Here is a 15,935-nt window from a genome sequence, read left to right as displayed (position 1 = left end):
CATGTCCCTCGTCTTTGTCACCCCCACAACATGAAATGCCAACCAGCATCTCATCTTCTACAAAAGGCCACAAAGATTTTCTTTTTTCACCTGTCCCTGGTTGCTGCCATATTCAACATGTGTTAAAGTGTGACCGTCTCTGGGTTGTGACTTACACTTGAGGGACCTGCTCCCATTTTCTTTTGCTGGTGCACAAGCACTGAAGCCACAAGTCACTAAGGCAAAACATTTATTGATTAGATTCTCCTCAACATTCAGCCTCTGCTGAAATTAGATTTGGACTTTAAAGGTAATGGCCAGCCTGCTTCCTTGCCTTGCTCCTCCTCCTCTAATGTATAACTAGTAGAAAGCCGGCGAAAGGCAGGTGCTGGCCAGTTGCATGGGCCACACTCACCCCAGGACTGGGAATTAAGAGGAGGACTCTCAACCGATAAAATGACAGAAGATAAGGTAAAGCAGCATTATGTTCATTTTAAATTGGCCTGAGGAAATGAACAGGGGGATTTGTTCAATGGTGACCATAGGGAGGATTTGGGGGATGTTGGGTATAGCGACCATAGGTTGAAGCTACTTCTCTTGGCCAACTGATAGTTCATTCAGCTGCTAAAATATATATCATATTCAGGGTTTTATATATCTATTCAGAATTTTAAGGATATTTACTCTGTTTTTCTGAACAGTCTGTGTAACTTTCTCTGAAGAAAAATCTGCATAACCATATTACTGAAGAAATGTGCAAAAAAAGGGTAGATTAACCAGAATCTAACTAATCATGAAAATCGGTCTGAAATTTTTTAAATGACAATGAATGAAAAATAAGAGATAGAAGGACTGTTCTAAATAAAAGGAGACTCAGAACTAACAACCAAGTGCAAAAAGTGATCTCAGATCTTGGAAAGAAGAAAACAGTGTAAGGGACAATATGGGGACTGTTGGGAAATTTTTTAAATGGGCTGTTACATTAGATAATATTAGTATAGCTAATACATTCTTGGATGTGATGATGGTATTGCAATTATGTGGGAGAATGTCTTCATTCTTAGTGAGTACGTGCTCAAGTATTTAGGAATGAAGTGACACTAATATCTGCAACTGATTTTCAAATTATTCCAACCACACAACATACATACCCACACATACACAGTGAACGTTAACCAGATGTAAATGTTAACCATTCCTGAACACAGGTTATGAAGTGTTCATTGCCCTACTTTTTCAGCTACTCTGCAGATATGATACTTTCCAAAATAAAAAACTTAAAAATGAAAGGTCATAGTGCTGTTGTTCCCTTGTAAGTTTTCCCTAACCAAACACGCCCACCCCTTCATACAATCACACGAGTAGGTAAATCTGTGGCCCTGTTAGGAGTAGGATATCTGAAGTTCTGACCTGTTGTAACTTACTCTGCCGAGCATTTCATGTGAGTAAGTGACAAGGCTAGGAGCACAGACTTTGTGCTTTGCCAGGTTTGGATTTTGAGTATGCTGGTGCTACTTAACTATTGTGAGACCAAAGTTTATTTAACTGAGCTTGGGTTTTCTATATTGTGACAAAATAAGAACATATGGGGAGATAATAAGAGGATATAAGATAAGCAATGCAGGGAGTCTAATAGTTCTTTATAGTCTGGGAATATAAAAATGAGCTAATATTTGAGAGACACAGCTGACAAACATTTTAATGTTAATAGTTAAGTATTTACATGATGTATTTTAAAAATAACTAGGACTTCAAGATTTTCTATTATAGCCCAGGATAAAGCTAATGTAGTTAGCATTTTAAAGATGATACAAAGACAAATATTAAGTTAGTAACTATACAGATAGTATGTAGATTTGATGAAAATCATTAAGGTAGTGTTCAAATAACTAAAGTATATAAGATATTGCAAAAGGGAAGGTAATGTGCTTACCACAGTGTCTGATACACTGTGAATGCTCAAGCTTCATTTTGAACTACCACTAAATTCCCTTTAGAAATTGTTGTAGGACTTTTTTTGAGAATCAAGGACCTGCCTAACAATGGAAGCCAGAAATAATGAGAATTGATGTAAAGCACGATGTTTCAGCTTTGTAAATCTGCCCAGACTTTGAAAGAAGTGGGGTAAGCATGCACTGAGGGTTAAGTGACCCGAGTTCTCACACTGAATATGTCCAATAATGCACGGTGTAACTCAGACAAAGGATCTGAATTCAGCTTCTTCAAGTGAAAACTGAAGAAATTAGACTAGAATTCTCTGTTCTCTAAGGTCCTTTTCAGCATGAAAATTCTATGGCTTAAGAGGCCCCTGGATTCTCCCAAAGTTGGGTGCAAGATCACCTTTAGGTTGGCATTTGGAGCTATGGAGTTTAAAGGAGAGACATCAGCTTCTCCTCCCTACTTAGTTAGTCTGTAGATCCTGAAAATATGTTTTTTTTTTTTTTATTAGAAATGGGAGTTTTAAGAACCCCGGCTCTGGGTTCGAACGCTAGAATATCTGTTACTTACTAGCTGTATGGTATTAAGCATATCACTCCATCTTCTATAAGCCCTGGTTTCCTCACCTGCAAAATGGGGATAATTTCTTTTACTTTGTAGTATTGTTGTGAATATTTTTGGTGAGGCTAACAGGTAGTTGGTTGACAAGAGAGATAAATGATATGCTAATGTGATTAAAGATGCAATTGTTTATTAGCCCTTTCATTATAGGAAGACCACACCGTGTATCTTATTTAATCTTTACTATAATCCCATGCAGTAACAACCCACTTGCCCAATCTGTGTACTCCCACATTTATCCTGTGGCATATCTTTCATTAGATGTGGAATCTAGTTTCTCTAACTTAAAATTGTTAAGCTCTAAGCAAAGGCAGTCTTGCTAAGAGTCAGGCTTTATATCTTGTAGCCTATGAAGAGGTGAGAGACAAAGCTTGAAGATCTTCAGCCACTTTGTTAGGTTTGTGGCTTTGGACAAGTTCCTTACCCTTTGTGTACTGATTTTTCTATATGTAACGTGATAACAGTAACTACTACTTACAGAGCTGTTGAAAGAACAAGCCAAACCATTTAGAACCCAGAGCCTGGACAAAGTAAGATCTTAAGTTCTCACTGCTTTCATCAGCTCCTATGTACATAACCTTGAGTTAACTTCTTAGACATTAGATTAATGAGCAGAACTGATGGGTTCATTCAGACTTAGCAGTCTTCAGAAATTTCTCCTCTTAGAAACAAAACTTTTCTGTCCAAGCCTAGTACCAAGACACATAGAAGATTGACTATAAATGTTATCTCTTTCACTTCATAACAGAAAAAGAAAAGATGGAAAGCAAAGAGCCAGTTTAAGGTAAGGTTCAGAGAGGGAAATTAAACCTGAAATAAAACAGAAAGAGAGAAAGAGAGGGAGAGAGGGAGGAAGGAAGACAGGAAGGAAGGAAGGATGGAGGAAGGAGAGAGGGAAGAAGGAAAGATACAAAGTTTCAGAGACTTCTATATTGGGATTATCACTTCAGTTCAGAATTCAGGTAGCCTTCTTAAAATTGATAACATAAGTGACTCTTAATCTCACAAAACAAACTGAGGGTTGCTGGGGGGAGGGGGGTTGGGAGAAGGGGGTGGGATTATGGACATTGGGGAGGGTATGTGCTTTGGTGAGTGCTGTGAAGTGTGTAAGCCTGGTGATTCACAGACCTGTACCCCTGGGGATAAAAATATATGTTTATAAAAAAAAATTTAAAAAAAAGAAAGAGAAAACAAAACAAAAAATAAATAAATAAAAGCATTACTGTTCATTAAAAAAAAAAAAATTTGATAACATTGTTCCTTACCTGACCAACTAGGGTAAAATTTCTATCTTAGAAATTAAAGTGGGGAAACTGCAGTCCCTCCCTGCCCCAGGATGGCAAGACCAAAGCTAACTCTGAAAAAGAATCCAGTAAGACCATAGGACAAGAACTCTAAGATTTCTAAAAAAAAAAAAAAAAAAAAAAAAAACTCTATTTCCTTCATAGTTCCTTTTTTTCATTATTCCTATAATATGAGAAATTGGTCTTAGGGGCAGCCCCAGAATTGCTTCAGTAATGACTTAGAACAAGTTGATTAGAAAGTAATGAGAAAGGAGCTCCAAAGAACTTCAGTCTTTGAAAATTAAATTTCATTTTTATCAAAGTAATGTAGGAGCAGCTAACACTGTTGTGACTTAGTGTGTGTATCTGGAGTGGCCGGGAAGGGCCAATGAAGCTTATGGGGGAACCAACTCTGCTATGGCCACCACCTTCACCCCTAACTTCCATTTCCATAGCACCCCTGCTCACCATTGGCATGGTGACTAGTTGGATTGTTACAATAAGAAGGAACTATATGATTGTCTGGTGGGGGCAGGAGGAGAGAGCCAGCAGAGAACAGAAGCCAAGGGATGGAGTGGGAAGGGCAGTCACTAAGACACCAAGTGCTTGGACATTCTGCTACAGGAAGAAAAGGAGATGCAGGGATGAAACCGGGTAAGTATATCATGACTTGGAAGTGGGAAGGCCATGATGATCTTCTTCAACTGAGCTACGGATGAGCTGTTGAGTAGATTTTTCCTTTTTATATTTTTGTACAGAAACATCACCAACGTTTTCTGTGGGTAGATGAGGAACAAGGGATTTGTGTGGTGGGTAGTGGCAAAATGCACTTGAAACTGGTGGGTGTTGGTGATTTGGTTTTAGCATTACACTTGGCAAATTCTGTGAATATGTGCTCTCTTAGATTTTTTTTATTTAGAAAGATTATGACCCTAGATTTTTAGATGTGCTTGACTTTTGAATGTCTATTTCTGACCATTGAGAAATGCAAAATAACCAATTAGTTAAAAGCATATCTCCTGGATCTAAATCATTAATTGTACAAGTTATTGGCTGTGAGACCAAAATCTAGTTTAGTTATCTATAAAATAGGGACACTGATGATGCTGCCGTGAGAAGTGTCCATTACCTGGTCTTCATATGTGTAAATATGTTACTTTAAAAGGCAAAAGGGACTTTGCAAATGTCTTTAAGATTATGGACCTTGAGATGGGAAGATTAACCTGGATTACCCAGATAGGCCAAATCTAATACCATAAATTCTTCAAAAAGAACTTTTCCGGCTGTAGTCAGGATGAGCAAGACACAATATGAGGAACGGAGTGGCCCATTTCTGGCTATGAAGATGAAGAAAGGGTACCACTATTCAAGGAATGTGGTGGCCTCTGAAGCTGGGAACGGCCCTCACTTTACAGCCAGCACAAAAACATAGATCCTGGTCCTCCAGCCATGAGAAACAGAATTGTACCATCAACGCAAATTTTCCCCAACAGCCTCCAGAAAGGAACACAGTTGCCAACATCTCAATTTTAGTGTGGTGAGACTTGTATCAGACTTCTCATCTACAAGAACTGTGAGATAACAAACTTGTGTCATATGTTATAGCTGCAAGAGAAAACTGATAGTTAAAAGAGATGATCACATAGAGCAATGAATAGCCAAACAGTAGGCAGAAATATCCAGTATTACGCCTTGAAGTTGTATTTGCATTGCACCTAATATCAGATTGTCTAGACTGTAGTGATGGAGACTAACAGAGAAGTCGGTAGAAGTCTTACCAAGTGTTTCCTGGTCCCCTCACTGCTGCTAATGGTTACTTCCTACAAATAAAATGAAAGGATAAGATTGCCTGTCCTTGGAAACAGCTCAAGGAGAAAAAGGACTTGAGAAGAAACCACCAAGTAAATGGAACACATTTTAGCTTTGGTTGCCTGAGGCCCTAGGTATTAGATATCTAGTTACACATTAAAGGATAATTCAAAATCTCTGGTAATCCCATACCATGTAGCATATTGTGTGTGTGTGTGTGTGTGTGTGTGTACATGCAGGTACATTTTATAGTTAATATACTTTGAATTTATTTGTGATTATTTTATATGTATATGCATAATGACATATCTCAATATATAATGTATAATATATGATATATATATGCTTCTTTTGGGATATATATGGATATATGATATATATGCTTCTTTTAGGATAATATAATATCATATCTTTAGAGAAAGTTTTAAGTCCTTTCAGGAAGAAAGGTGCTGGGAAGAAAAGCCTACAGTCGTGAAATTAATTCTGAATTAGTGGAAAAAGATAGAACAAACCTACAGATTCCCAATTCTCACCACAGAGTTTCCAATCCAGTCATAGGTCTGGGGTGAATCCCAGGAAGCTACACCTGTAACGAGCTCTCTAAAGAGGGTCTGGTTTTAGAACCCCTAGATTCCGTAATTTCAAGGGTCTCAGGCTGGTTCTGTGATTTATTGATGATGTGAAATTTCTGATCTCTAGCTTTAGTAGGGAATGAGGGGACTTGGTTAATAACCTACCCTACTCTTCATGCTGGAGTAGGGATTTACAATCATTCCCCTCTACTTAGAGAAAAACTGAAGATCCTATAGGAAAAGTGGTCTGGGTCACATACTCCTAAACATCAGAGTGAGAACTAGAATTCATGTTGGTATGACTCATTCATTTGGTCAATGAAGTTTCTACAATATACCATGTTATTTATTTAAATTTAAATTATGTAATTATGCAGGAAATCATTTCTTTATAAAATGTCTGACCATATAAATAAAAGAAAAAATACCCATTTATCCCCATTCTTTAGTCTCACATTCCTCCTCAATGGTCATCTTTTTGTTATTTTTTCAAGAAAATATTCTGACTTACATGCAACATGCACAAATCAAAGAATACTCAGGTTTAAGCCTTTTTAAAAATGTAATAAGATTACACAACTTCCTTTGTCACTTAATAAGTCAGTACAAAATGATTGCATTGCTCTTTTTAGCTGCAACATAACATGTTGTATGTATCATGTTGTATTTGAATCTATCTGGGCATTTTCCATTGAATGACATTTTGGTTCTAAAATTTTTGCTATTTCTCTCTCTCTCTCTCTCTCTCTCTCTCACACACACACACACACACACACACACACAGGCACTGCTGCATCAAATATCCTGATATGAGATTCCATGTGGATGATATGATTTCTATAAGATGGCTAGACATGTAATTATGAGTTGAAGGGAATGAATGTTCCATCCCTTTCTACACTGAGTTTTGTAGCTACATGAAGTTGGAGAGAATATAACATCCTTCAATCCATAACTCTAGGTTCAACTAGCTGCAAATCTTAAAAATTATCCTCACCAGGATATTGATGTGGTCATGATAAAGCCTGGCTGATGCCTCTTGTATGAGAGTTGAGGTGTTTTTGTACCATAGCAATGCCCAGGACACCTAGATCTTTGTTACTGGTATCTTTTTTTATCTCTCCAAATGATATAAATTGGCTGGTTTTATCACAGTGGTTTCCTTTGGTCAGTGGCGATTCTAGTCTTCAGTTCTGATTTTTAATCTTATATATATATGTGTGTGTGTAAGGAAAAGGATGTTTGGTTCCTCTCTTAGGAAAAATTGCCCCAAACTTTTCTCAGCTTTACGTAGGGCCTTTGATGAATGCCTCTCACATTCCCGTATGAATGACCCCTGTTGGGAGCATAGGGCACACTGTGAATGAGTACCAAGGAGCAAGAACCAGCCTGTGGAGCCTGCCAGAAGTCCAAGCTGCAGACTGACAGGACGGTAGGTAATGGAAATTGCCTTGTGTTTCCCAGCCCTGTGTTTCATTCCCCACAGATCACCGGGACCTTGGTTTTCACTGTCTTCACTGCTGTACTGGGTTCCTTCCAGTTTGGATATGACATTGGTGTGATCAATGCACCTCAAGAGGCAAGTGAAACGTGTTCAATTCAAATCTCTTTTTTGGCAATTTCTGTCAGTGACTGAGGGATCTGTGTTCCTCATACACAGAGATATATTTCCCAGAAATATAGGACAGTCCCAGTGTTTGTCAGGCACCACGTGCGTGGTTTCAAAGCTGATAACTTGGCCTTGACTCTTCAATAACCCTCACAAAAAAAGAAAGGGCAATGACCGATTCTTGATCTCTGACTCTGCTGCTGCTGAGCTCACAGAAAACTCCAGCCAGATACCATGTGCCTACAGATGTTGTTTTGGAAAAACTTAAGAGCTTATTGCAGACTTTATTCAGCGCTCCCAGCCATATATGAGTAAAAACATGAATGAAAAATGCTGGGGAATAGGAAGAGGCAATAAAAGGATATATTTCATTTTATGTGCAAACTTTTACTGGGCACCAGCACACTGTGCATCAGGTGCTTTAACATATGTTCTCGCTAGTCTAACCTCCAAAAACCTTATCCCAATTGTAAGCCAGATGAAAGACTTCAGGAGCCCTAACACTAAAACAGTTCCTATCCTTCCCCCTAATTCTGTCTCTCCTAGATGGTTCAAAGTAAAATAATATATAACTGCTAAGTAATAGTCAAGAAGTCGAACAAAATTTGGATTTCTCCATGGTAAACTATGTGGATGGGTGTTTTTTAAAATATTGCATAATTTCTGTCCTTTGTCCCATTTATTTTGTGCATCCCTACTCTGGTACCCAATGAATAAACAGGAGAAGGATGTTATTTTTCTCAGCTCCCACAGCCTATAAGTGGGGGAACCAAGACTTCATTCCCTTTGCTCTAAGGCCGTCAGGTCATTTAGGGCAGGATAGATGTCTTCTTCCCCTTCCTGTCACCAGCGCCAAGCACAATGATTAGGATAAAGGAGGTGTTCAATACAGTGTTTAGTGAGGAAAGAGAGGGAGAGAGAAGAGAAGCCGTGGGGGTGGGAGAGCGGTGTAAAATGAAGGTAAAAGCATTTGTTGGGTGCCCTCTATGAATATTTCATCTGCTTCACTTACACTGTTGGACTCCAAGGAAAATGTGTATTGACCACAGTCTATCACCTTAAAGTGTTGCTCCTGAGGCTCTGGATGCCACATATTATCACAAGTGTGGTGTTCTTTCCAAGTCTGAGAAAGTTCGATAACAATGCTGGGGGGTCACAGCTTTTTTTTTTTTTTTTTTTTGGGTGATGACAACATGTGCCAATTTAGCAGCCTTCTTGAAATTTGGTTCAGCTTCACCATAATTTAGAATCAGCAGAGCCTCTTTTTTGGAAGACCTTTTCGCATCTTATTTAATCATCTTCTCCAGGGAAAGAGAAGGAAAATTAGTCAAGCCAGACTTGAAAATAGGTATTCCCCCATGAGCATCGGGCTCGAAGCCCTTTCTAGAGCCCCTCTTTCTGTGTTTAACAAGCCCCTTAAACATCATTCTAGAAGAATAGTTGTTCAGCTTCATTTGTGTTTGCTAGGGGGATGACATGTGGCACTATTTTAGGGTTATTTTAAAATCACACCTTTTTATGATTGTGAAAACTACACATACCTGTTATAGAAAGTATTTGGAACAAATCACCTATACTTATTCTACCGCATAGAACGAACAGCTGAGAACATTCCAGATATTTTTTTATAGCTTTTTTTCTGTACATACTACCCATGTAGAGTGGTCTGCTAATGAGATAAATGTCTTGGTCAGACTTCTTTTATCGTAAGAGGATATCAATTCCCTTTCCTCACTCAGCTGATTTTACCACCTAGGGCTTTGCCCATGACTGGCAGCCTAGAGCAGCTACATTCCAGGTCCTTGTCAGAGGTCCTCTCGTGCCACTGAATAGTGACCAAATCAGCACACTGAGAGGAAGGACAAGGGAAGAAGCCCAAAGGCTGTGACTTTACTCAATTATACTTGGTAGGACCTTTGCCTCTACTGAAACATGGGATAAACTATGGCTCTGTGAAACTTAGTTTTAAATGTTCATTCTATTACATACCGAAATCTGGGAGGACACAGAGGAAGAAACTCCTTCAGTATCAATCCCTCCACAGGGGTCACTGAGTTGTTTATAACTTTGAAATTCATCAATATATGTGATTGATTTCCCCTACTTGTGCTGGCTGCAGGAAGTTTATTGGTAAATTTGTAGCATATTTCTAGCAAAGATATAGTACCCAATGCTTATATTTGGTATACTAACTTTATTTTTGGCTTCATCTTTAGTAATCTTTTTCCTTATAGCCATATGCTTCTATTGAATATTTACATAAATCAATTTAAACCTTGCTGTGCAGAGGTAACAGTGGTGTGAAAATGTACCTTTTCAATTTGAATAGCTTCCTGCTTTTAAAACTTGGAAGAATTTTACATAAAAACCCAGATTTCTGGCTTCTTTTTTTTTTTTTTTTGAAAATTAGAGGTCATGCGATACTAGTCTCATATTTGCAGCTTCCTTCTTCAGGTGGGGCAAATGCTCTCCAGTGCTATAATCTTGCCCACTTTCTTTTATATTCTCAAGAGTAGAGACAGTAGTTCAGTCTTCTAGTTATCAAGGTTCTCCTTCACTTACTTGTTCCTGCCTAGTTCCTGTGGGCACTGGAATTTGCAGTGTTTTACAGAATATTGTCAACTATAAGTAAAATTGTCCATGATTTTGTGTATAAAACACACATAATTGGGATGACCCTTTTAAACAGCTAACAAACATTCTAAAGGAAAAAAAAAGGTGTATAGAATATTTGAAATGTTGGAACTATTTTTATTTTATTTCCTTAGGTAATAATATCCCATTATGGATACATTTTGGGTATTCCACTGGATGACCGAAAAGTTACCAACAACTATACTATCAACAGTACAAAGGAAATAACCACAGTCCCATACCTAGGGGATTCAATACCAACACCTTTGGCAGAGGAAGAGACTACAGCATCTACCAGCCTCATCACCATGCTCTGGTCCTTGTCTGTGTCTAGCTTTGCAGTTGGTGGAATGATTGCATCATTCTTTGGTGGGTGGCTAGGAGATCAGCTTGGAAGGTAGGCAAATTTCATAAATAAGCATAAACATGGGAACTTGAGTATTTGGGGTTTCTAAGACTTTGTTTCATCTTCCGTTTTGTGGAATAGCTTTAGAGTTTTGTTTTTTTTTTTTTTCGATTCATGACCTTATGAATTAGGTTTTAGCACAAATAATGGAGCAAGCAGTTGCCCTAGTCTGCTTAAATCATGGAGTCATTTATAGCAAAAGTGAGTTTGGTGTGTATTTCTACAGAAATGATTGGATTCTCTAAATTTGTTAGTTTTAAAACACAGTGGGGTGCCTGGATGGCTGTCAGTTGGGTGTCTGACTCTTGATTTTGGCTCGGTCATGATCTCAGGGTCCTGAGACCCAGCACACCCACCCCGCCCCCCGCCCATCAGGCTTTGCATTTAATGAGGGGTCTGCTGGAGATACTCTCCCTCTCCTTTTGCCCCTCCCCCTGCTTGTGCTCCCTCTCTCTCTTTCTCAAATAAATAGATCTTTAAAAAACTAAAAAAAAAATAAATAAATAAAACATATTAAGAAACCACTATACAAAGGGTTAACTCAGAAACTCAATGGCAGAGCCAAGAGTGAAATTTTTAACCAAGGAATCCATTGTTTGCTTCACCAAATCACTCCATTTCTCAGACATCATTTTTCATTTTCAAATTAGAATTTGGCATTTGGATCAGTCAAGTCCTAAGGTCAAATCAATATCCCCAACTCCAAATTGCCCAATATACTTGTCATGGGCTTTTAGCTGCTGCTACTGGTTTTTCAAAGCCCTAATCAGAGATGAAGCAAGTAGTGTGTCCACTTCTTTGCTCTAATTTTTATCAAATTAATTTTTTAAAATGTCAATAAAAAAAATTCTCTAGAACTACTTTACACTTAAATTTCATTCACTGGGCGCCTGGGTGGCTCAGTGGGTTAAGCCGCTGCCTTCGGCTCAGGTCATGATCTCAGGGTCCTGAGATCAAGTCCCGCATCGGGCTCTCTGCTCAGCAGGGAGCTGCTTCCCTATCTCTCTCTCTCTCTGACTGCCTCTCCATCTACTTGTGATTTCTCTCTGTCAAATTAATAAATAAAATCGTTAAAAAAATTTTAAAAAATTTCATTCACTTAGTCATGTGACATACTAAACTGGGATTCTACCCCTCCACAGAGAGAGGAAATAAAATGAGAAAATCACATGTTTGTGTTTTAGATTTATTTTCTGTTTTGATGCCACCTTTTATTTATTAGTTATCCCTTCCTCTGATGATAAAAATAAATATGGAAATATGGAAAATTTAGAAAATGCAAAAACCTCTAAAGATGTAAATGATGTAAGTAACTATTTTAGTAATTCTGGATTACAATCTAATTTTTAAAATTCCTACTTTTATTTTTTTTTCAAAAGACAAGATTTCACTTTTATTTTTTTGTTATGTTACATTAGTCACCATCAGTACATGATTTGTATATAGTGTTCCATGATTCATCATTTGTATGTAATACCTTTAAATTATAATTTTATCTTTCTCATTAAAATTCTGATAATTTCCTCCTCTTGCACTAGAGATTTTATATAATAAAACTATAAGAAGTTTTCTTCAACAATGAGTAGCATTGGGGCACCTGACAGGCTCAGTCAGTTAAGCGTCTGCCTTTGACTCAGGTCATGACCCAAGATCAGGATCCAGCCAAGCCCATATCAGGCTCCCTACTCAGGCGGGGAGTTTGCTTCTCCCTCTGCCCTTCACATAGCTCTCATACTCTCTCTTACTCTCTCTCTCTCTCTCAAATAAATAAAATCTTTTTAAAAATTAGTAGTATAATAACCCAAGTTTTACTCTTGTTCTTATTATTCTTGTTCTTATTATTCCTCTACCATAAAAGATAATAGTTTCTCACATTTTTATCAATTTGCTGGTACTTAGCTAAACTTAAAAATCAGAATCTGCAAGTTACAATGTCCATAAACCAACTTTAATTGTTCAAAAAATTTTAAATCATTTTAATTTGAACCAAATTGGTTTACATAGTAATTGGAAAATTTTCTAGACTAATTATTTCTAAAATAAATAAAATTAAGCAAAGTTAAATTTTAAAATATGAATCAATCAATTCTTTTAGCAGCTACTAATGTTTTATACCTCTTCCCACCCCTGAAGAAAAAATTTAAGGGTGCCTGGCTGGCTCATTGGTGGTATCTGCGACTCTTGATCTCAGGATCATGAGTTCAAGTCCCAAGGTGGGCATGAGGATAGATAGATAGATAGATAGATAGATAGATGGAAGGAAGGAAGGAAGGAAGGAAGGGGCCCTTGTTCTCATCTTATTTAGAAATGAGATTTTTGACAGGTCCAGTGATGTACTAAAGTATTTAATTCAGGTCCTCATGATGGAAACAGGATGCATACCCTCTCAAGTATTGGAATTTAGCATTAACAATGATGATACCCCAAAACAATGTCAAATGATCACTTATCAAATGACTTATGGTAAACTAAGAGTGAGGCTTCTTCCAAGTCTCAGTAGAAAAATGATTCTCCATGAATAACAAGCACAAAATTAATAATTTTAACATCAAAATTAAGACAAAAGAGTTCAGTCTCTCCTATAAGACTATTTTTCTAGGAAGATTCACTAAGAAATGACATGATTTTTTTCTTACTGACCAGGTCACTGTTCTATCAATAAAAAAGAAGTAAGTAAAAACTTATTTTTTCATTGCTCCTTTAAAAAAAAAGTATTTCCTTATAATAGTGTAGTAGGCAATAAATGTCGGTGGCCATTGTTTTATAGATTTGGCTTCTCAGGGTCAATTTTTCCAGAAGCTGTGCACTTAAAATTTAATTACTATGATATGGTGGAGGAGATAATGGTCTGTGCAATCCACAGTATTGTAAGCAAAGGAAGGTAGATACAGCCTGCTTTTGAATGCACTTTCTTTTATATAAAAATGGAACTCACTAAAATCAAGCATTAATCGTTGGTTTCACACAGATCAAGCCCCAGCTCTGACACTTAATAGTTGTGTGAAAATGAGCAAGTTACTTAGGTTCTCTAAGATGTTTTCCCAACCATCTACAATGTAGGAAAAAAAATAGTACCTAACTCATGGGATTATTGTGAGAGTTTACATGAGAGCACAGATAGAGGATTTATCACAATGCCTGGTACATAGTAAGCAGGCACTGAATGTAGCCTTACTTTAATGCTGATGGTGATATTGATGCTGATTCTAATGATGAAGACATTATGATGACAGTGTTAAACCCTGTGCTAACAGGAGTATTTAGAGCAAAATTTGAAGAAATACACTTAGAAATGTATTTCTTTTTCCCTGATTTAGTGATTTCATGTATTTTTGGATTATTTATTCTTGTCCATTTCTCATGTCTGAGCAGAAGTTAAAATCCTTTAGTTTACAAAGTGCTTCAGCATCCATTAGCTGGTAAGGAAGAGGGACTTTAGAGCAACCTGGCATCAAATATACTTTCAGGCTATCTCTTTTAAGAGTTTTTCTCCCTAACAGAATATATACTATGAGTGAGCTAGTAACAATTTCTTAAAGTTATTGAATTTGTTTGCTCTCTATCCTTGAGTAGAGAAAAGGCACTTCACAGAGAAATAGCCCTGTCTTTTTCTGCTCTGCAGCTCTGAAACTGGCCAGCTCTAAAACAGTTTCCCCTCCCTTTGAGTAGTTGACATTCTCCATATGTTGGTTTTCTAGTACTGCTCTAATGAGTTACCATAAACAGTGGCTGAAACAACAGGTATTGCCTAAGCGTTTGGGAGGTCAGAAGCTCAAATTCAGTTTCATTTGGCTGAAGCCAAGGTGTCAGCAGGGCTGGCTCCTGCTGCAGCTTCTGGGAAGAACCCATTTCCAGTTTCCTTTTTTCTGGCCCTTTTCCAGCTTCCAGTGGTCACCATATTGCTTGGCTTGTGGACCTCATTCAGTCTGCAATACACATTACTCCAATCATACTTCTCACATTACATTATCTTCTCTTTTGCCCTCCTCTTATAAGAATACTTGTGAGTCCATCATTGGATGGATAATCCAAGATAATCTCTTTACCTCAATACCATTAATTTGATCACATCTGTAAAAACCTTTTTATTATATAAGGCAATATATTCCCAGAGTCTGAGGATTAGGATGTGGACTCTTAGGGGATATTATTAAGCCTATCATATCTGTTGAGTAATCTTTGTAGTATAAGACACATAATTTTACTCTCCAGAAAGAAAAAAAAAATCTATCTGGTATTAAAGATACATGCTTAGAAAAAGCTCTGCTATTTAAGTTTGAAACATTGACACAGAATATTAAAAGATCCTTACACTTCTCTGTGGCACAAATACTTCTATACCTGTCCATTCAAATTATTTTATTGGCCTTATCATCATCATTAAACTTTTAAAGTTATTTTTTTATTAACATATATTAAACTTTTAAAATTATTTTTTATTAATGTATAATGTATTATTTGCCCCAGGGGTACAGGTCTGTGAATTATCAGGCTTACACATTTCATGGCACTCACCATAGCACATACCCTCCCCAATGTCCATAACCCGCCACTCTATCCCTACTCACCACCCCCCAGCAACCCTCAGTTTGTTTTGTGAGATTAAGAGTCTCTTATGGTTTGTCTCCCTCCTGATCCCATCTTGTTTCATTTTTTCTTTCATCTATTGAATTTTAAAGAAGGTTTTTGTGCCCCACTTTCCCATTGAATAGGAATAAAAGTATCAGATATCTGCAAATATTGTTCATTTTCACATGATTAATTTTGAAAATGATGTTTTTGTTGCTACTGTCAGCTTTATTACATATTTTACATTGGCTGACATTAATTTATAGGTTCTGGAAATATGACACACAATGCTAAAATAAGAGTACTCTCTTTGATAAGGCTTAAAGTAAAAGAATATTTTAATTTACTTCCAAACAATTCATATTAAAAGAAATTTAACTTTGGAAGCTCTTTACATCATATGTGCTATGTGCAAATAATACATTATACATTATCAGCTAAAAACTTGTGAGAAAGAAAGAGAAGGAGGGAGGAAGGCGAGGAAAGGAAGGAAGGGAGGAGAAAAGGAGGGAAGG

General features: G+C 37.3%; 1 protein-coding gene and 1 long non-coding RNA gene across 3 annotated transcripts in view; one reads left to right on the top strand and one right to left on the bottom strand.

Annotated features, from left to right (window-relative positions):
- The window catches only part of LOC106006187, a 101,573-nt gene that overhangs the window by 26,126 nt on the left and 59,512 nt on the right, over positions 1 to 15,935 (bottom strand). The window lies entirely within an intron of this gene.
- The window catches only part of SLC2A2 (solute carrier family 2 member 2), a 33,087-nt gene continuing 17,389 nt past the window's right edge, over positions 238 to 15,935 (top strand). Inside the window, exons 1-3 of the mRNA XM_004756574.3 lie at positions 238 to 450; positions 7,689 to 7,781; positions 10,580 to 10,842. Coding sequence (XP_004756631.1) covers positions 436 to 450; positions 7,689 to 7,781; positions 10,580 to 10,842 — 371 coding nt within the window. The 5' untranslated portion in view covers positions 238 to 435. The remainder of the gene's footprint in view (positions 451 to 7,688; positions 7,782 to 10,579; positions 10,843 to 15,935) is intronic.

This window comes from Mustela putorius, unplaced genomic scaffold, assembly GCF_011764305.1.
Source record: "Mustela putorius furo isolate JIRA1106 unplaced genomic scaffold, ASM1176430v1.1 tig00003834_pilon_pilon_pilon, whole genome shotgun sequence".
Classification (NCBI taxonomy): domain Eukaryota; kingdom Metazoa; phylum Chordata; class Mammalia; order Carnivora; family Mustelidae; genus Mustela; species Mustela putorius.
This window is presented reverse-complemented; position numbering and strand designations above follow the sequence as displayed.